We start from the raw sequence: 21,670 nt of genomic DNA on the forward strand, positions 1-21,670 counted from the left end.
TTGATTGCGGTCTAATTGCCTTGGTTCTGCCCTATGGAATCCTGAGATTTGCAGTTGAAGGAAGAAGCAACTGTCATGGGCTCCTGGGGAACAAAAAGAAGGATGCACTGCCTCTGTGTCTGTGTCATTCTTCTCAATCACCCACAACCTGAAACTAGCTGCTGCGTCATCATCTGAATTGCATCCCTCCTCCCAACTGGTGAGAAGGAGGAAGAGGAGCATGGATTTGACAGTATTGGGATGCAGGGAGGACACAGAAAATGACATTCTGCCTGCATGATGTAAGACTTAGGCCTGTCTCATCCACCCCTATTATTGACATCCATTGGAGAAAGAAAGAGTGGGGGGAAAACACAACAATTTGCAAATATTTTAGTTTTGCAGGTACTTTATTCTACAACACGAGCAACATAAATTGTTATAATTTGTTTTAAAATATCTTCCTTTAAGAACTCCCTTTGAACAAAATATACACAAAACACATTTCGCAAACTGGCTTACAATGAACTCTTGAACACAGACACAGGAATGACTAAACAGAGGGGAGTGGGGCCTAGGGAAGCCATTTTTAATTTAACATCACAAGAAAAACTAGGGCAGGGACCAAGGGCAGTCTCATGGCAGCTATTCACAGCTGTGTAGGCTTAAGATGACTTTGTATGGCCACAGTATATGAAGTGTGAAGAAGACAAGTCAAGGGGTCCATCCACAGCCCCTCTGCTTCACTGCCATGCTATAGTTTTTTCCTCTCAACTCCAGCCAATACTTAGAGACCTTTGCTTGAAGAAAGGTACAAGCACAAATAGGTTGGAATCGGCCACAGATTTATTTGCTCCCTGCAGAATCATTTGGATTCTTCTACTTCTACACTCCTACAGGTAACGAAGTAAGACTCCTTATGGCAGCCACTGCAACCACACGTCAATTTTGTTCTTGTCACCTTCACGTTTGAGTAAGTTAGATCTTTGGCATAAGAAAACAAATACTCCTTTGGGGATTTACATTTTGGGAAAAGTCAGCCTTGACAGGCTGGCAATAAAGTTCGGCATCAGGGTGGAGTGGAGGCATGGCGGCGTGGCGTCCTCATGATGCACACCCCGACTCCACTCCCATGCTGGCATGAAGCTGAGTGCCCCACTACATGGCGGTTGGCATCACAGCACTCCTCTGGTGCTGCATCCAGATGACGCAGCAACAAAGGAGTGCCAAAAAGCTGCGTCAGTGGCTATGGCACCCTTTCTCTGGTGCAAAAAAGGATCCACTTTTTGCTGCTCCTTTTTGCACCACAGAAAGGCCAGTTCAGAGCAGTGGCATGCAGTTGCTATGGCCCCAATTCAGCAAAGACAGAGGTGGCTGCAGGCTGCCCCTCGTGGACAGTTTGTTCAGCCCCAGTGGCTCTTTTCCTTTTAGTTTGGCATACTATTTCCTAGGATAGACAGCAACCATTTCTAGAATGGCTTAAAATGTTGGATTATTTCCTTGCCATATAATAAGCAGGTAATTTGATCTAAGAGCAACACTGTAATCTTTTCATATTGTATCTTTTCCTTTTAGTTCAATCTGAACTGTGTTTGAACAATTCAGTCTGTGTGTATTCTCTATGGGCAGAAACATTAGTCACAAAACTGTCACTCCAATTGATAGCTCTGTGCTAAGGCTGTCCTTAGGTCAGAGCATTTTTTTCACTTTGCCCCAGCATTAGTATTTGCTGGCAAGGAAATAATCAGAATAGAAGACAAGGGGCCCTTTCAGACTACACAATTATAGCATTTTAATTGCCATGGCAACATCCTGTGGAATCCCAAGATTTATAGTTTGGTGAGGCATTGGAGCTCTCTGGCAGAAAATTCTAAATGCTCCTCCCTCAACTGCAAATCTCAGGATTCCATAGGGCAGAACCAAGGCAATTAGACTGCAATCAAAGTGCTATAATTTTGTAGTGTGAACCAGTCTGCAGTACAGAAGTGAGGAAGTAACTTGAGAAAAGGGCAGCCATTTATGGTTACAGTCCTGAAATTTTTGTAATGTGCAAGGACTACCCAAGCCAGGCATGGTAAAATAAAGCATGTTTCAGCACTTCACAATGCTGGTAAGGAATGGATGCCAGACCACCCTATGCCATGTATGTCCTCTCCCTGCTTTTATGAAAAGGCAGTGGTGGTTAGGACAACAAGGTTACAGTGAGAGTTTGCTCTTTTTAAAAAATTAAGTTTTACCATGATTTGTCAGGGAAGTTAGGGGCTGTACAGATGGGCAGCGTGGAGCGGCCCCTTTATTGGCGGTATTGGTGCTGCAGGAACTGCATGACACAACACTGATCCGGTCTCTGGAGAGCACAAAAAGGAGCTGCAAAAAGTGGCCTTTTTGCACCCTCTAAGGGGCATCATAGCTGCTGCGGCATGGCTTTGTGACGTCCTTTTGGCACTGCATCATCTAGAAGGGTGTGTGGCATCATGGTGCGATGGAGCAGAGTCATGGCATCCAGCGTGTGGTGCTGCGCTGTGGCTCCACCCATATCCCGGCACAAAGTGCCAGTCTGTACACTACCTTAGTTCCTTGTACCAAAGGTACTTAAGAAGATCTTCCAAGCACATATAACTCTGTGTACTCAAGTATTCTCATTCATAATAGTGAGGCTTCCACTACTGAAGTGAATGGGAAACCTTTTGTTAGGAAGGAGAAAAAACTCAATATGCATGTTAGCAAACACACAGAGATACACAGCTAGTTTGACATTTGGCTTCTAAGTCTGTGACAGTCCAGTAACGACATGTAATAAAACTGTAACAGTTTTTCATAAAAATCCAGAATAACCAAGGTGCTACATGGGCACGTGTAGCATCAGAGATCCACATGTGGAACTCTGCTATGGTTCAAGTCCCAAGACTTACATTTGTCACTGTGACAGCTCCTGCTAACATCCATTCCATGGTTCATGAATAGTTGGAAGAGCGGGATCAGAGAAGCATCTGGGCATTTTATAATAAACAGATGCAGACCAAGGGCATCTTTCACCAAGACCCACCAGGATCTTCCTGAGGTCTCAGGAGATGATGTCCCTGGTTTGCGTTCAGCTATAAGTGCATAGCCTCTCAAGTCTCTTCCATGCTCCACTAGCAACGGAATGGCCATTGTGGGCTGCTATTGGGGTGAAATGATCAGCCATTTGGGGTAGGGTGTTGATCATTGTGGAAGGAGGAAGGAAATGTCAACTTCTGCAGTAATAAGAACAAAATAAATATATATGCAAGCATAATTATGCTTACATACATCACCAACAGGATGTTGATTGCATTGTATTTCTTGTCAAGTTAAACATATAATTAAACTGAGTTTGCATTCTCCCCCACAACTTCATCTGCCTCGTCTATGAGCTTTTGAAGGGTCTCTGGAATGTAATTTTTTGTTTGTTTGTTTGTTTCTCCACGCCAGGGCTGGTCTCAGACATTTTAAAACATTTTTACTTCCATTTTGGAAGCAATAGACTTTCCGGAGGCAATAGAGAAGTAGGGTCTCCCCAACCCCTATACTATATACAGATGCCAACTGGATTGACTGTTGAACCTTACTTTTCACCCCACTGATGGGACTGTGTCTTGCATTGCACCTGAGGGCAGCAAGCTACCTTACTAGTGCAGGGCTTTGTTCTTTCCCCAAACTCATCTGCCACTTGAGCTACTACATTATTCTGCAAAATGACAGGACCAACCCTGTAGCCTATTCATAACTTTCTCCAAGTTTCAGTGTGCTTGAGAATGAGCTTACATATTATGGGTTATACCTGATATTCCTCTCATATCCTCATCTGTTTGGTAGGGTGATGGCTAAAAAATAGCTCATCCATATGGCAAAAGCTACAATATGGAATGATTTGAAGTAACCATTCCAGTTAGTGGCAGTAATCCTTAAATATTTCCCTCAACCAAGGTAACTACAGTATAGTTTTTTTCCTGTTTGTGCAATATATGACCGTATCACCTTGTTACAAAGAACTTCTCCTCTTGGCATGTGCAGTTCACAATATTGGTCCATATATAGCACTTGCCTCATTGTACTGCAGAAACAAACAAACAAAATGAAACATTTTGGCATCCTGTCAAATGGATAAAGAAATTCTGTGTGCCTGCCTCTCTCCTAACTTATTCTGTTAAATAAAGATACAGTGACAAACTAGAGTTGCATATAAAATTCCACTAACAAACGTAGGCGTGCACTGCTTGAAAATGTCCCCCCAAAATAAAATTCAACTCCACATAGAGCTATAGAAACACTGCATAATTGAACTGAGAAACAAAACAGAACAAAACAATCAGATTAGGGTGCAGCAGCAACTTCCTTCACAAAGAATTTCATACTCTGTAGTAGATAGTTACAAAGGTTCAGCAGCTGACATAACTTTTACATTCATAGCCTTCTATTAACTTACAGAAATAAAGAGATAGAGAGAAGAGGAACTCATGAAATGATGGTGTCATTTTTCAAGGCAATGCTTCATAAACCAGGCTGATGAAGACTCTTATAGCTTGGCACATGCACTCGTCAGACTTGGGAGAAGAGGCTCTGGTGCACCAACCTAGAGTTGTATCTCAACATCTTTTGTGATACTGACCCTGAGCTGCCCTGTATGAATCCCAGGCTACTTGGCTAGTACTCTTGCCTCTGTACTTAGGCCATGCTTGCCAATAAGGATCTCAAAAAGAGAGGAGAGGGATTGCAGGAATCACTCAGATATATATGGTATGTGATGGACCTGCATGTGGGACACGGGGATGCTATTTTCAACTGGCTGGCATGTGACAGCTAGATGTTGAATTTTGGAACTAGTTTAAAGAATGAGACTATAAGAACCTTCTACTAGGACCATCTATCTATCTATCTATCTATCTATCTATCTATCTATCTATCTATCTATCTATCTATCTCTTTCCTAAAATTATTCTGGTCAGCAAATTGCTGCTTCTGGTTAATCTGGGACCATCTTCCACTTGGCCACTCCTTTCAGAGAGCTACTTCCTTCAATGACTGTTCTCCCTGGCTACATTAGAGGGTGAGATGAAACAGCAAGCCCTTTGCCAACAGCTCAGCTAAGACCAACTGCCCAGTGTTTTTCCTAACTGGCTGATACAGTGATCAAAATACCTGCCTTTGCTCAGTCTTCTTGTATTGTCTTTTCTCTTTTGTACCAAATTCATGAAATGGTTAGCCATTATTTTAAGGTATGATTCACTGAAAGCAGCAGGAAAAAGGCAGCACATAAACTGCAGCAAACAAATAATGAGTTGACCACACACCTATCAAATAGCTCATTTTCTAACAGCCTTTATAATCAGATGCATGTTAGCCTGGTTTAAGAGTTTTAGAGATACAGTGTGACTAGTGGAAGGTATTAATGGTATGCAAAATCTCAGTTTAAATGCCTGCTCAGCTGTAAAACTCACTAGGTAACCCTTGGCTTCTTAACCTAATCTACCTTTCAAGATGCTTGTAAGTATAAAATGTGATATAAATAAGTATAAAATACTTCCTCCAAACATTAATTCCAGCTTATTTCCAACTGATAATTTTAGTGATATAATTACACAGTGGCATGGCCACAGAATCTGCAAACAGGGAATTTTAAAAAATAACCAATGAGGTGACATATGTGCACCTTCAATATACAATTCAAAGAAGCTGCTTGGAACTGCTTTATATTTTGACAAAAACAATCATAAGCCATCTTTATGATGACTTTTTCTCACCTTAAGACGTATGGAGAGAGGGGAAGAAACCACCTGAGGTCTATGGCATTCATTAGGCAAGTGCACACAGTTTTTCATCTGGTTACAGGACTGCAATCCGTTCAGGCATATTACACCCACCTTAAAGTTCACAAGACAGTGTGATAGATTTGCCTGTACAGAAAAATCTCCCCATGTGAGAAATGGAGTGAAACTTATCTTCTCACTACGCAGTCATTATTGGAATTTGGAAGGCCTATTTCTAATTACCTGTTTTTAAAAGGCATCCATTAATTCTACTCACTACTTGCTGATTTTCCCCTTATCCATTTGTATGAGTGCAAGTATAGGGCACATCAAGGTTCTGTACCAAAAATACCTAACAACTATTGTACTCTCAAATAAATTTTGAACACAAAGCTTTTTGATTTTTGATAACATTTTACTACAGAAATTGTTTGAAACTGAAACAGTTCAACAATTTCTTGTCAAGCTGAATTTATGCAGGTGTCCATTTTGTATTGCCAGCATTGAGACGACATTGCAATCTGCCTTTTCTTTCTTTCTGCAGAGAAATACTGTACTTCAGTCTAACATTTTGTCTGTGACAAATACACAGCCTCTAATCTGCTGAGTTTTCATGTTTCAGCCTGATTTAATAGCATTTTCTGATTTAATATGCAGTATATTATTTTGTGGCACTTAGCATATGAGCCATACTGCCACATCATATTACCTTGTAGGCATGAGCAAGAATGGATTGTGCTCTTAATCAGTTAACAGTGTGTGATAAAAGTTGCCTGGTAAGAATGGCCATTGAATAGGCAGTTATAACTACACCTGTCTGCCACTCTATTTGTATGCCTTGAAGTGCCTTAGATGTTGTCTGTTTGCTTGGAAACACAACCAGTGTCTATTACACAATAATGTCATAAACTCTGCCGACTCTTCCCAGCCATTCTCTTACAGCCTGACGAACCCGAATGTCGGTCACATGACATGTCAGCTGACTGATGCAGGGAAAGACAGCTGGTTGGAGGGCGGTGAAGATCTGATCAGGAAGGGACTGGATTTGGTTAAGAACCGTCAGTACCATATTGGTCCATGCCTAAAATAATGCAGGGAGAGACAAAGAAGGGAGTGAGCAAATGTGATGGATTGAAAAGCACGGTTATTACAAAGGTCAGTTGAAGCAATGTAGTTCAACATGTAAAGTGAGAATTTTGATCATAGAAAACATGCAGCACCAACAGTGACTGAGAATAGTGGCCTAGTGTGAAATATTATTTTTTAAAATCCCTGAACTGTAGCACCAAGTGTTGGCTTTTATCATTAAGTGCCTTGCAGCAGCTAGCTAAAAGAGAAAGATAGCATTTTGTGGTTGGAACAGACAGCTTTCTTTTCCTTTTTTTTCTTTTTAGCACAGGCCATCTTTGTTTATAGGGCTAGCCCAAAGCTCTTTACTATCTAATTTCCCCTCCCATATTCCACATACACAAATTGCCTAGATATGCAGCTGATGTTTACTTCAGAAGTGGCAATAAAAGAGTAACCCACACTAAACCTGAAGTCAGCAAGTCAATATAAGGGGGTGGAACTCAGGCCACATGGCACACAGAGCTCTGTCCTCCAAGAGAGGTGGAATGGCCTTTGGGAGAAATGACCATGGCTACTCCTGAGGTAGTTGCATCATTCTGATAGAGCAAGTCCTATCAATTCACTAGGTGTGTGTATGATTCATTTTGGTAATGCCATGAAGCACAGTGTGATAATCATGCCAAAATTGGAAGCTAACTGATGCTCTCCTATAAAGGTATGGGACAGCATCAGCAAGAATGAGAGACCTCATGTTACTGTGAGATGTAGTGTGTTTGGAAGCCCTATTTTCTTACCTGTATCTGTGCCTCACCATCTCGAATAGATATACTGAGTGAGCTAACGGTCGATCCAGAGCGTGGCCTCTTCTCTTGTCTCAAAATCTCTGGGCCTGCACTGAAGGAATGCCTCATCTGGCCTTGATCAACCAGATTCTGTGGCCTTTGTAGAAGGGGTGAATCTGGCCCTCTTGAGCTTAAGGGGTCTCCTTTCTTTTCTGCTTTCATCTCTTTGGTAAAAGTAGCCAAGTTATGCTGTTGTTTCCTTTTCTTATATTCTGTCATTAGCTTTGATATGGTTTTGTCAGTGGCAATGGTGTAGATTTTGTTGCCAGCGCTCTCCCACCATTCTTTTTTTCTGCCCTGGTCCTTCTTCTCTGTTCTGGGGCTCAATGGTGGAATGAGCAGCATATCTCCATTCCCTCCCTTAGGAGTAACAGTCTCTGTGAGTGAGTCCCTCATTTGGCTTTTGTCATCTTCTGAAGGGGTGTCCTTCCCAGAGAGTCCTCCGGTAGAGGGGGTAGATGTTTCAGATTGGAAAGATGGAAGGATGAAGAAAGTGTCACTTCTGAAGACTGGAAGCTCATCTGCACTATTTTCCAAATCCAGGTGCATTTGAATATAGTTGTTACATAATTCCATGCACAGTTTATGAAGCCTTTTAATTAGCCAAGCCCAGTCTGCATTGCTGACAGGCTGGACACTCAAAGATGGCAGCCTGGCCCTCCACTGTCTCTTCTCCTTCCCTCTTGGTGGGCTTACCTGAGCTGTCTCTTCAAAAATGTCTTCATCTTCAGAAGAGCACTGTTGAGATGAATCAGTGCTTCTTTCATCCTCTTCAAAGAGTATTTTTTTCACCTGTTCTGCAGTAATGTTCTCTTGGTTGGTTACAATGGCACAGATCAAGGCATGGAAGTAGATGTTGAAGCTCATTGCCGACTGGCGGTACAGGTTGGCAGCTCCCCCAATGCCAGATACCTTTTTGAGTAAGCACTTCAACCCAGTCCTTGTATCAAACTCTCTGGCAGTTCGGTAGGAATCCAGCAGTAAGTCAAAAATGACTGCCAAATTCTGCATAGAAATGTACCTGAGGAAGCCAGCCAGTTTGGTTTCTGGTGGCTGTTGAACCATCTTCTCTTCAGAATGAGAGGGCCCTTTAACAAATTCTTCCAACAAAATATCATATAAATTCTGCAGCAACACTTGATGGGACAGTAGGCTCACTACAATTGTTCTGAAAGGGATACTTCATGCACAGCCAAATGTGAGGGGCGGGGGAGAAAAAAAAATCAGCTTTAGAATTTCACTAATATTATTTAATTACCCAATTTGTATTTATAATCTTTTTTTGTGCTCCGAGGAACTTCGGAAGGCAAAGCTATAATGACATCATAATTATGATCATTTTCTTAGAATATCTCCAGACAAGCTTTCTCCAACTTCTAATCTATCAGATGGTGCTGGATTGCTCTCCACAGTTGAACAAATCTGGAGAGACCCAGTCCAGCCAGGCTGGCTGGGATGATAAGAGTTGTAGTCCAACACCACCTGGAGAATATCTGGTTGATATGATTATTCTAGACTAAAGTTGTCTGCAATTTCAAAAGTTAACACAAGCAATTCAACCAAAATTAGTATTAAATTTAAACATGTTTATTATATTCTAACATCCAAATTTTCCTCAAAAGAAATAACATTTATAGCTGACACTTCCTCCAAGGAAAACAATCAAATAGAAATTTAGTACAGTTTTATTTTGTTATATATATATTTTATTTTATTCACAATCGTAAACATCATAACATGTCACGTCACATCACATCACAACATCAATAAACACACATAATACATAAATACACACAAACACATATTTCTTCATAACTTCCTTCACCTATTGATACTGGGTTGTTACCAACATTTTAATTACCTCTTCTATATAACATCAAATATCTATTTCTACACTATCCTAAAAAAGTGATTTCTCTACTTTTTCTCTTTCTGCTACAACTATGATTAATGACACTGCCTTCAGATCAGTTTTTACACCTCTTCCATTTAATCTTCAAAACCTAATACAGCAGTTTTCTCCCATTTATTTTCCCAAAGGGGCAGGACACAGTTCCAGTCATAGAATCATAGAATCATAGAATCGCAGAGTTGGAAGAGACCACAAGGGCCATCCGGTCCAGCCCCCTGCCATGCAGGAAATCTCAATCAAAGCATCCCCGACAGATGGCCATCCAGCCTCTGTTTAAAAGACCTCTAAGGAAGGAGACTCCACTACACTCAGAGGGAGTTTGTTCTACTGTTGAACAGCCCTTACTGTCAGGAAGTTCCTCCTAATGTTCAGGTGGAATCTCTTTTCCTGTAGTTTGCATCCATTGTTCTGCATTCTAGTCTCTGGAGCAGCAGAAAACAAGCTAGTTCCCTCCTCAATATGACATCCCTTCAAGTATTTAAACAGGGCTATCATATCACCTCTTAACCTTCTCTTCTCCAGGCTAAACATCCCCAGTTCCCTAAGTCGTTCCTCATAGGGCATGGTTTCCAGACCCTTCACCATTTTAGTCTCCCTCCTTTGGACACGCTCCAGTTTCTCAATGTCCTTTTTTAATTCTGGTGCCCAGAACTGGACACAATATTCCAGGTGGGGCCTGACCAAAGCAGAATAGAGTGGGACTATTTGATCTAGACACTATACTTCTATTGATGCAGCCTAAAATCGCATTGGCGTTGTTAGCTGCCGCATTGCACTGTTGACTCATGTTCAACTTATGGTCTACTTGGACTCCTAGATCCCTTTCACATGTAGTCTTGTTCAGCCAGGTGTCCCCCACCCTATATCTGTGCATTTCACTTTTCCACCCTAAGTGCAGTACCTTACATTTCTCTGTGTTGAATTTCATTTTGTTAGCTTTGGCCCATTTTTCTAGTCTGTTCAGGTCATTTTGAATCTTGATCCTGTCCTCTGGAGTATTAGCTACTATTCCTAATTTGGTGTCATCTGCAAATTTGATAAGTATGCCTCCAATTTTGTCCTCCAAGTCATTGATAAATATGTTGAATAGCACTGGGCCCAGGACAGACCCTTGTGGAACCCCACTGGTCACTTCTCTCCAGGATGAAAAGGAGCCATTGCTGAGCACCCTTTGGGTTCAGTCGGTCAGCCAATTAGAAATCCATGTAACAGTTGCCTTGTCTAGCCCACATTTTACAAGCTTGTTTGCAAGAATACCATGGGGAACTTTGTCAAAGGCCTTTGTCACAGTCCTCTCTATACTGTTTTGTTGCACATGTTTTAAAAAAGATAGTGCCCGAGATCCAGCATCACGAGGACAGAGCTCCATTCTTGTACCTACATCTCCCAATGCTACCCCACCAAAACCTACCTTTGAAGCCAGGCAGTCACCCTACTCCCTGGCACTGAGTAATAATGTGCCCAAACATACTCCCAGCAGTGAGACATAATCGAAAAAGCAGTTGTGACAGGACCCTCCATGGGTCTCTGCTTCTGCTGGTCACATCACACTTACTGCTATAACTACTGCTTAGCACATTGTCACTCAGTACCTCAGAAATTCTTCAGTTGAGGAGAGACTTCCTGGCTTCAATGGTATGTTTTGGGGTGGGGGCACTTTTGGTCACTGCAATGGTGCAATGAATTCCAACAATTACAATGTCACATGTCCAGTTTACAATATCAAAAATACTGGATACTAGCCAATATCCCCTGCGCATGGGGAAATTACCTTTACTTATTCTATTTAAAATAGCTCTCATTTAATATCCTCAATCCACTTTTTATTTTTATTAGTAGTAGTATTTTTACTGTTCCAAATGCTTAGGTCAATATGGCCCACATAGTCCCAACTGTAATTTGTTATGGGTTAGATTTACGATAGTGTGGGCTCTGCTTTCCTTTCCTTTCCTTTCCTTTCCTTTCCTTTCTTTTTTTGGTTGAATGTAGCAGGAGCTTATCTAGAATAAAGGCATTCATGCTAAAATTACTTTGGAGATGGCCCCAACACATTCAATGGTACTTACTTATGACTAGCATGCCACAGGGGAACTGCAGCTTTCATTAAGAACACAAGAGTGGCATTTGCAAGGAGAGAATTCAGTCATTCACAGAGTGCAAATGCAAATAGACAAATCTGCTTGCTGTTCTCTTTTACCAAATGTCTTGTTATTTTCATCGCACTTCATGGAAATTCTGCTGCCTTGAAATATATTGCCATTTGTTTTCTCTCTGTACTTGTCTCTCCTCACTCTTTTCTGCCCTAAGTCCTTTTCTGGGAGAGCTAATATACTCCATCCTTTGTTCTTTGACACTCTCTAGTGGCTGCACTCCAGCATTCAGTTTTAACTCTCTGTGGAAAGGCCTGGGAGAAGCTGACATGCCCCACCAGGAGGAGCTCAGTGGTGGTGTTTCCCTTTTAGAATATAAGCAAGTAGTATATTAAGATATCAAAGGATGCCAGCATTGCTTGTGGCAGGCAGGTTAAAAGGTGCCTGTTAACTTTACTAATTGAAAAAGTAATTTGTTGCAATAACGTTTCATTTATAACTTCTTTTTAGTTTGAGATCTGTTTAAAATGGTTTTGAAGATAATTTAATATACAGTGGAGTCGTGCCACCCGCAGGCTTGCTTGCCATCTGCAACCCTGAGCATCCATAAATGGTGAGCCCATTGTTTTCAATGGAGGTGTGTGCACACGGCCACACTAGCAGCTGCATGCACATTGTGCTGCCAATTGGGAACAATGGGTCTGGAGTTCTCACATTTTTTCTTGTCCACACATAGGTGTGTGTGTCTGGAATGGATTTCCCACAGATACAAAGGCTGACTGTAATTTTATGAACTGGGGGTCATATTTTTTTATCTATCTGGTCGTGGTTTTAATTTCTATGCCATGCTGAATCCCAGTTCTGTGATTAACAGTGAATAAAACTAACTATGAATAATACTAACAGTGAATAACAGTAACAACAGCATCCATAAGAACTAGTTGCACTGCTCATTGCTTTTGTATTTTTTCTATTACTTTGAGAAAGAAAAAAATACCATAAGAGAATAACATAAAAGTTGAAAAGCTCCTGCCAAAATGTAATTTAAAAGAAAAGTTGAAAATAACTGTGTGTGAGGTCATGGTGTGTTAAACCAGTCAAATAACTTCACTCTGACTCACTGCAATGTTTTTGAAATGTAGCTTAGTTGCTCTCCCCCATTATCTCTGCAAGTAATTAGTTACAGGTCACCATAACTAACTGTAATGCATGCCTTACCGATTCTGATCTGTGGGATTTTCCCTGGGAACTGTGAGACACCCAATATCTCATTATAACATATTTTGTGCTTTCACACAGCCCTCATATGTGTGGGTTGGAACTTTTTTCTTTTTCTTTTTTTGGCAAAGGTACAGCCTTCACCTCACAAACATCTCTGACAGAGGTCACAATTCATGAAGAGCTCCCACTGCCACTATGCTGGTCCACTAACTTGCTGAATTATCTAGGAATGGAACAAAATATGTAACTTTTTCAGTTCGGCAGTAGATGAATAGGAATTCCTTTTATTCCAGTACTGCCCAGTTAAGAGGATATTTTCTGAGAAAGAATATAGGTATATTTCAAATGTCAGTTCAGCAAGTATTTGATTTTGCTTCGGGCACAAAACGGCATGGAACAACAACAAATATTCCCTTACCCAAGCTTCCTGTGAATTGAGGGGAGCATTAAAAAAATCCAACAGAAAAAGAGAAAGTTTAAGTGAAAAGAAAATGTCATACTGTTCCTGGTTTGCTCATGCAATTCAGGCTTAAAGATAAAAGCAAGCAAACAAGCAGACCGTGGCAGCAAGTCTTATGAACAGGCAGCAACCAACCCACTGCTAAAATAAGTTATGAGTGGCAGAACACAGAAAAGGGGTTTTTCAGCTCCCAGAAATCCTCAGTTACTATGGCCATGCAGGCTTGGGGCTTCTGTAAATTGTAGTGCCCCCCCCCAACCTTTCTCAAGCTCTGGAGTGGTCCCCCTCTCACACATGCTTTGTGTCTAATGCACAGGTAAGTTATATGTTGGTGAGAGAGCATGCATGTGGTAGATGCATACTTGGCAAGGTATCTGGTATGAAACAGAGCACTGGACTAGGCCAACGAGTAAGGCTGTCCTTATATTCCTAAGATTGGTTTATTGGTTTCTACAGCATGTTGACAATAAATACAGGAATGTAAGAGCAGGTGGGTTTCTGCAGTGATTTCTTGGGATGAAATGTGTCTCATCCTATACATTTTATTTCCTCCATCTCCCTATACACTGTGGCTAATTCACACCAAGTATGACAGATTCCAAATCTAGGATGTGCAATGACAGCCTACATCTCTGGCATGCTACTGGGAGTAAGGTCATTTGGAAATATCCTGGAGTTGTTTAGCCTGAGGCAAGATTGCAATGGCAGAATGAAAAGAAAAAGTGTCATGCCATTTCCCACCCCAAATAATGGATTATATTCATGCTTTTGGGATTAGTGTAGACTGCCTTTCATACTTTACTAGAGGGAATACATTTATCCATCTTTAAATACTGATGTAGACTTTACTTTCATTTCTTGCATCTGTCTCCTTCTTTGTCCTGTATCCTCTTTAGACTTAGGCCTCTTTCATATTCCACAGTTACAGCACTTGATACTGCTGTATTTGCCATAGCTACATCTGACTTAGAGAATCCTGGAATTTGAAGCATGGTTAGGCATACTGCTGCTCTCTGGCAGGGAATTTTAAACAACTCATGAATCTACAGATCCCAGAATTCCATAGGATGGAGCCATGAAGTTAAAGTGATATTCTGTAATGTGAAAGGGACCATAGAAAAATTGACCTTACCTTTTCTGTGTGTGGCCATTAGGCTTCTTGTCAGGAGGCAACTCAATGATAAGCACACAGGACTGAGCATGTTCAAATCCCTCCTTGTTGTTTGGTGTTTTGGGGGAGCACTGGGTGTCTAACATGAACACCTACAAGAAATAAAAATGTAACAACTTGCTATAGCCCTGGGTTGACTTAGGAAGAAGATACCACCGCAGAAACAGAGCACACAAATAGCATGGATAATGTCCCTGTTCTTGTCTTTTCTCTTTAATGGATCTTGGGTAGAAGCATGATGCTGTACAACAAGGATGAGGTTATGGACCAGACCGTAAATTTGGGACCCATCAGATATTATTCTGCAGCCGAATTTGGCCACATCTGCACTGCAGAAACAATGCAGTTTGACAACACTTTAGCTTCCATGGCTCAGTCCTGTAGAATTCTGGGATTTGTAGTTTGTTGTGGCACCAGAGCTCTCTGATAAGAACTAAATATTTCACATAACTACAAATCCCAGAATTTCACAACATTGACCTATGGCATTTAAAGTCAGTGCTGCTGATTTTAAAAAGTGTTATTTTAGTGTAGTAAAAGAGCAGAATGGCTGGTGGTGGGTATGAACATTATAAGATACATGCTGCCTACTCTCCTAAACATTCATGAGGATTACCAAATAGGCAGTACTGGAATAGATGGCCCAATGTCTTTACTCAGTACAAGGCAGTGCCTTCTGTATATTAAGTCCACTACTGGAAATGGAGTTATACAAATGGGCAAAGAGCACCCACCAGAACAAGTCATGCTCCCTCAACAAATAAAATAAATTCACTATGCTTTTTGGTAGGACCACTAAATGGTTTAATTGCTACAAGAGTTTGTGATCTGGCCTGCTCACATCACAAACTCAGACTACAACTCTGCAAAAGAATTAATGTCCAGGAATTGGAGAAAGGGAAGTACATCATGACTAATCTTCAGTCAGATAACTGACGTTGAAACCATTACCAACCTCTCAAAAAACAAAAATGTTTTAATGCTTCATAGTATAACATAGAAAAAATACACCGAGGAGGTCTTTAAAAAGCAGAGAGATTTCATTAGGAGGAGTTTTAAAAGCAAAACCACCCGTTAGACTCCAGTCAAGATCAAGCATTTTTGAGCCACACTGATTTCACTTGAACTTTTGAGAATGCTTGAGTGTCCAGCACAGTTTAATTTACCTGCTGGGCCATGGCCCGTATTCTCCAATATTCTGCTTCAGCACTAGGGGAGAGAGAAGGAGCTGCCACTTTCACCTCACAGGCATCACCACTAAAGTTTTCAGAGCCACTGTGGAAATAGCCCAACAGATTCTACAACGAAACATAATTGTCAGATTACTTAACTGTGTTGACCTTATGCTATGCACCAAAAAGAGTGGATGAAAATATATAATACTGCATTATATTAAGCTAACAGCTGTCTTTCTCTCAAGTCTGCTCCTATCCTTACCAGAACACTCTTTTATTTGACATGATGCATTTCCATCAGGTTCTTCTATTTGATAATAATAATAATAATAATAATAATAGGTTTCACTAGTATGTTTAGTGTGTTACTGAACCCAGTGGCAACAGTGGCTTCCATGTCAGTAGTTTCGGCACCTTGGATGATTCCTCTAAAGTTCACACTTAAGCCAAGACCAGTTTTCAAACATTGCAACAAACATGCACTAAAGTGGAGTAAAAGCTCTCCTCTCTTAAGATCTGCTGTGATAAATGGATTTAACACACAACATTATAGGTTATGGCTTTGTGTTCCCAAAGCAAAGAAGACAACCTGTTCTTCTTGATCAATAAGAGTTTTTCAGCCATGGGCTGGAGCCCCATGTGGTCACCTTGGGAGTGTGATTTATTTATTTATTTATTTATTTATTTATTTATTTAGTGCTGTAGAGTTGTAGAGCTCTTGAATGGCCATGGCACTTTTTCAAGGTTCCACCATTGCCAAAATCTTGATGAGTGTTTATATCCCCATCCATGTAAGAAGTTGGTTCATATAAACAATGCTGCTATTCAAGTGTTCTCTATCATATGCTCATGCTCATTAGAAATATCAGTCCATTTAAGACAATACCAATTGGCAATCCTATACAGGTTATACCTTCACTGGCTCAAGAGTAGCTGAGAAGGCATCCTGTAATGCACAGCATGCCAGCCTCCACATTTCTTCTGTAAAAACAGGACCAGCTGTCACAAGCACATATCTGAAAATGAGGGAAAAACCCATAAAAGCATATTAACTGCTGGTATCTCCATCATTTTACAACAGGATTGAAAAAACTGGTTTGGCTAAAACATCAAAACACTAATTGATCTAGACCTATAAAAAGCCTAGATGGGTCCAAAAGAAATAAAGAGTTATATTTAGATCAAGGCAGCTTAGAAGATGAATTGAGCCTACTCTTGTTTGTACTTTCTGTAACTATTTCAAATGAGTTAGGGCAAGTAACAAAATGTGTTTGCAGGACCTTATGGCCACAGTTGTTCTGGAGAGATCCCTTGAGATAATACTTTTAGCTTGAGGGAAATTTTAACCACCTCATTTTCATATTGTGTCTAATCAACTGATGTCCTGAATTGTCATCATTTCACAGTGGCAACTGACTTTACTTGATTTTATGTCACCTGCTAATGCAATAAGATATCCACTATTATTCTCTGTAACAATGACTCTGAAGTTATCTTTTTACCTTTTCCTTCTTATATATTTTTGTTAACAAGGTTGCATGAACTTCAGTTTTAACAATTACTGTATCGGTATTTTTTGTTATTGCATAATATTTTTTAATTTAAAAATGTTTTGTAAAAAACAAAATCTCAAAGTGACAATAAAAGAGCAATTCAATTTGAATCATTACAGGGATTTGTTTATTTAGCTTAGAAATTCTGTTTTGGCATTTTGAGAAACAAAACAAAGATCTGCAGAGAAATGGGAAACACATGTTCTATTCTTTAAACATGTTAAACAACCATGGAAAGGAAATGTAAGTTACCTGATGCAGGAACACCCAACTCTTGATATGCTTTCTGTGGGTTCTGCTACACAAGCTACCAGTAAATTGAACAGGTCTTTGAGCATTGTGTTGATCATATTCTCATAGCCAATATCTAAAAAAGTAAGGTTTACAACCAGAAGATTTAGTATGAACTGGGGTAAGAGAATTACAGTACAGAGAGCCATTTAAGATTTTGTTGTTAAATCTGAGAAAAGATTACTTACTATAACTAAACATTATACCATGGTCACCTGCACACTCACAGATACTGATACAAATCCCATATGTATGATGTATAGAGACAGAGATGAGAAACTTCTCTTTTTGACTAAAGGCATTCTTGGACAAGGCACCTTATTTGCTCTTGTTCTCTGTCCTCTGGCCCAACTAGAAGGTTGAAAAAGGCAAATACTCTTTTCAAGATAGTGAGAGATCTTCACAATATTCCAAATCTCTGTTTTATAGCTCAGTGGTATTAGCTACCGATGCGAGGATACCTTGGTTTGATTTGGTTCCACTTTTGTAAAATTGATGCTACTGTGTACTTTATAGTTACAGGTGATTTTGGTTAGGGGTGCTTGGATATAAGTCAGGGATGGGCAATTTCCTGGCATTCATTTTTTAAAAAAGAACAACTCTATTTGGCCAGTGGGAAGAGGGAAAATGAAGGTGTCCTCTAAAATGGAGTGCACCCATCTTTTCCTGTTTTGAGGATCTGACAGCAGCCAAATCATTATGGTCCAAATTACTTTGCCCCTCCCTTTCCCTCTTGTAAGCAGCAGCAGCAGCCCTTGCCAGAGCTTGGTGCTTCCACAAAGGCAAGCAAACAGCCCTCTGTGCCCTGTCCAGAAAGGGACTTATCTATGTGTATGTCACTAACAGGTTGATGGCCAGTATGTTTCTGTCTATCTATCCATCTTTCCATCCATTCATACACATCTACACACATCACATCTACCACAGTCCTTTTCTTACAACAATAAACCTGGCTCCTAAGAATTTAGCTGTTTTCACCTGAATGTATGAAGCTTTGAATGTGCTCCACAACTAGTTCACAAGAAAGTCCAATAGCATGCTTGAAATTCGCAGAAGCTGCATCCCAGTAAGAATGATCGCTGTGGTTGCGACGAAGCCAAAGGGACATTGTAGGGAGCAGACGGTGTACAACTGCATACATACCAAATCCAGGGCCTGAAAAGGATAACAACACAGGCAAGATAAATTGATTTTTCACTTCAAATACCTGCTCAGGCTAACTGACATCTTAACTTAAGATGTGAGTTAGTTAAGTCTCTTTCTTCCCGACTGACCAGAGAAAAATGGTGGACAGCAAAAAGAACGTAGTTTGCAATAAAATTATTCGTACTTTCTGCTGAGAAATTCTACCTATCTTTTGCTACCAATAATTTAATGGCAGTTTTTCATACTAATTTTCCTACAAGACATAAAAATACAAAGATGCATAGTACCTAGAAGTTTAGTAGAAAAGCCAACATTCATATGTCATCCTTAACACAGAGATGTGCACTTTCCTACCCAAATTTAGGATATATAATATAAGAGGTGTCTCATTATTATCAACAGACCTAGAAAGGAATACTGATTCAAAATGACAATTATCAAGCTCCCCAATAATTGATGACTCAGAGTTTCTGATTACATAGAAAAACTTTATTTGTGTATTTATATCCCCTCTCCCTGTGTGCTTGAGACATCTCACAACAAAAGAAACAGATTCTGAAACAAATATTAAAAAGTAACAATACTCAAACTGTTGTTGTTTTAAAAGAATTTAAAAGTATATAGAATTATAGAATCACAGAACTGAAAAGGGCCCCGTAGGCAATTAGACACAAATCCATGCTCAATGCAGGATCTCCAGCTAGAGCATCTGCAGCAGGTAGCTGTCCAGCCTCTTTTTGAAGATGTCCAGAGAAGGCGACCTCACCACTTCTTTTTTGGTTTCACTGCCAAACTACTTTCATTATCAAGAAGTTACTCCTAATGTTCAACTGAAATCTACCCTCCTGTAACTTAAAACCATTAGACTTGGTTCTATCCTCTGAGGCAGCCCCTCTTTGGGGCAGCCTTTGAAGTATTTAAGGAGTGTGATCATGTCAGCCCTCAGACTTCTCTCCACCAAGGCGAACATGTTCAGCTTCTTCAAGCTCTCCTCATGTTTTGTTCTTTTTACTGTTCATCATCCTTGTTGCCCTTCTCTGAACCTTACCCAACTTGTCTATATCCCTCCTAAAATGAGGCACCCAGAACTGAACACAGTACCTCAGATGAAGCCTGAACAGAACAGAATAAAGTGGGTCTCTATATATAATATTTGTATTTTCAAACCTTCTGTATATATATTTAAACCTTGGAGTTCTTCCATGGCTACAAAAACCTCCCTTTTGTGTGGAGATGGTGCTATTTTGGGTACTTTAGGCACAAAGAAACAGCGTGGTCTAGTGGTTTGAGTGTTGGACTATGACTCTGGAGACCAGGGTTAGAATCCTGGCTCAGCCATGGAAATCTACTGGGTGGCCTTGGGCAAGTCACTCTCTCTCAGCCTCATAGGGAGGCAAAGGCAAACACCATCTGAAGAAACCTGGCAAGAAAACTTCATGATAAGTTAGCCTTAGTGGTGCCATAAGTCGGATATGACTTGAAGGCCCACAACAATAGGTACAGAATAGGTGATGAGGACAGGCAGTGAATGTATGGAATAGGTGCTGTTCAGTGCTTTTTCAAACTGTTCTAACAATCATGTTTCCAGAGAGAAGGAGATGGAAGGAAGAAGTTAAAACCTGTAACAGCAAAAATCGTGGCAACTCTTGAGCAGAGGTAAAAATCTTGTTTTCAGCATTAGTCTGTAAACTCAGTCAATTACCGGGTGTTTTGGTAACATCCCTCAATAGTTCAAAGAGCAAATCCAAAGTGGGAGGCTGGTGCTGACGAGGGCAGTTGGATATAGCAGTTGTCAGCTCTTCCAGAAGAAGGATCCAGACAGTAATAAGGCCTAGGAAAATAAAACCGCCTGTGAAAAGCAAGTTGTATTACAGCAGACACTTCCTGAATTTTCCCGAGATTTCTAGTTCTTTCCCAGTTTAGCAGCAAAGCCAGTGGTCTTTAAATGAGCTTTAAATGAGCTATCCATGGTACTGAACCTTTATTGGGATACTGTTCAACATTCTGAAGAGCTACTTTACAGCACTGAAACCTAGGGTAAATTTATTACCTGACTGATTTTGGAGTCATCAAACACTGCCACAGTTCAATCTACTTTATTAATGGTTGTATATTTTCTCAGCACTCTTTTTTTGGTTGATCACTCAGTTCTGAATTTTTGGCTCTCAGTAAAGACTGACTCAGACACTCACCAGATGCAGGGCTTGTAAGGGAAAAAATGCAACTTCAGTTTCTGATGACTAAACCAGCCTTCTCATGTATCCCCTTTCAGTCTAATCCAAAACTCAGATGCCAAGATAATTCACTGGCTGCTCTTATCAAATGCCTACATTATTTCCCCATAGTCTTCTTTGGCTCTGATCCAACAGAGTAATTAAAGGTCAGCCCTTTAAAAGTTAGAAACCCAATTATCTGCTATGTGGTAAGAGGAGGAGGGATACAGAAGGATATGTTCTTGTTGTAGGGAAGAAAATGAAATAAAATCACTCATTCTGTCTTCAAAGCCACATTCAGGAACTGCTATCAAAGCCAGTTCCCTACCTATTTTAGGTTCACACAATGATTTTGCTTACCTGTGTCATCATCAAACTCAGAAAGGACACACTCAATGCCATCCTCGCTGCTTGCAGAGCGCTCCTGTATCCTTTGTGGCAAGTTAGCAAGTTTTCCAATTTGAAAAATTGGCTTCAAAGGCATTTTGTAGATTTTGGCAAGCAACTACAAAAGGAACAGAAAGCATATGACTTGGTCCGGCACATGCACTGGTATCTCATGCTACTTGGTGTATAGTTCTTATAATTCTTGCAGAACATGTGTACATCCTGAAAAGGATTCTACAATATTTTGAAATTTTAGCTGGTAAAGAGACATATGCATACAAGGATGTGCTTTCACTCTTGAGTGAAGCTTCAATGCTACAATCAGAAATGCGGGAGACAAGCCAGGAAAAGAGGGAAGCAATATTGAGCTTGGTTACTAGAAGGAGTATTG

The 21,670-nt window shown here is 40.4% G+C and overlaps 1 protein-coding gene across 2 annotated transcripts in view; it reads right to left on the bottom strand.

The window, feature by feature from the left end:
• Positions 1-387: 387 nt before the first annotated feature.
• ARFGEF3 (ARFGEF family member 3) overlaps positions 388-21,670 on the bottom strand; it is an 89,015-nt gene continuing 67,732 nt past the window's right edge. For both annotated transcript variants that reach the window (XM_089530288.1, XM_089530289.1), the window contains 9 exons: positions 21,253-21,397; positions 20,382-20,510; positions 18,512-18,688; positions 17,495-17,609; positions 16,603-16,705; positions 15,681-15,812; positions 14,476-14,606; positions 7,613-8,840; positions 388-6,828 (listed from right to left, as the gene is read on the bottom strand). In XM_089530288.1, coding sequence (XP_089386414.1) covers positions 6,637-6,828; positions 7,613-8,840; positions 14,476-14,606; positions 15,681-15,812; positions 16,603-16,705; positions 17,495-17,609; positions 18,512-18,688; positions 20,382-20,510; positions 21,253-21,397 — 2,352 coding nt within the window. In that variant the 3' untranslated portion in view covers positions 388-6,636. The remainder of the gene's footprint in view (positions 6,829-7,612; positions 8,841-14,475; positions 14,607-15,680; positions 15,813-16,602; positions 16,706-17,494; positions 17,610-18,511; positions 18,689-20,381; positions 20,511-21,252; positions 21,398-21,670) is intronic.

The sequence above is a fragment of the Sceloporus occidentalis genome, unplaced genomic scaffold (assembly GCF_023333645.1).
Source record: "Sceloporus occidentalis isolate IW3139 unplaced genomic scaffold, rSceOcc1.0.p SCAF_6, whole genome shotgun sequence".
NCBI lineage: Eukaryota > Metazoa > Chordata > Lepidosauria > Squamata > Phrynosomatidae > Sceloporus > Sceloporus occidentalis.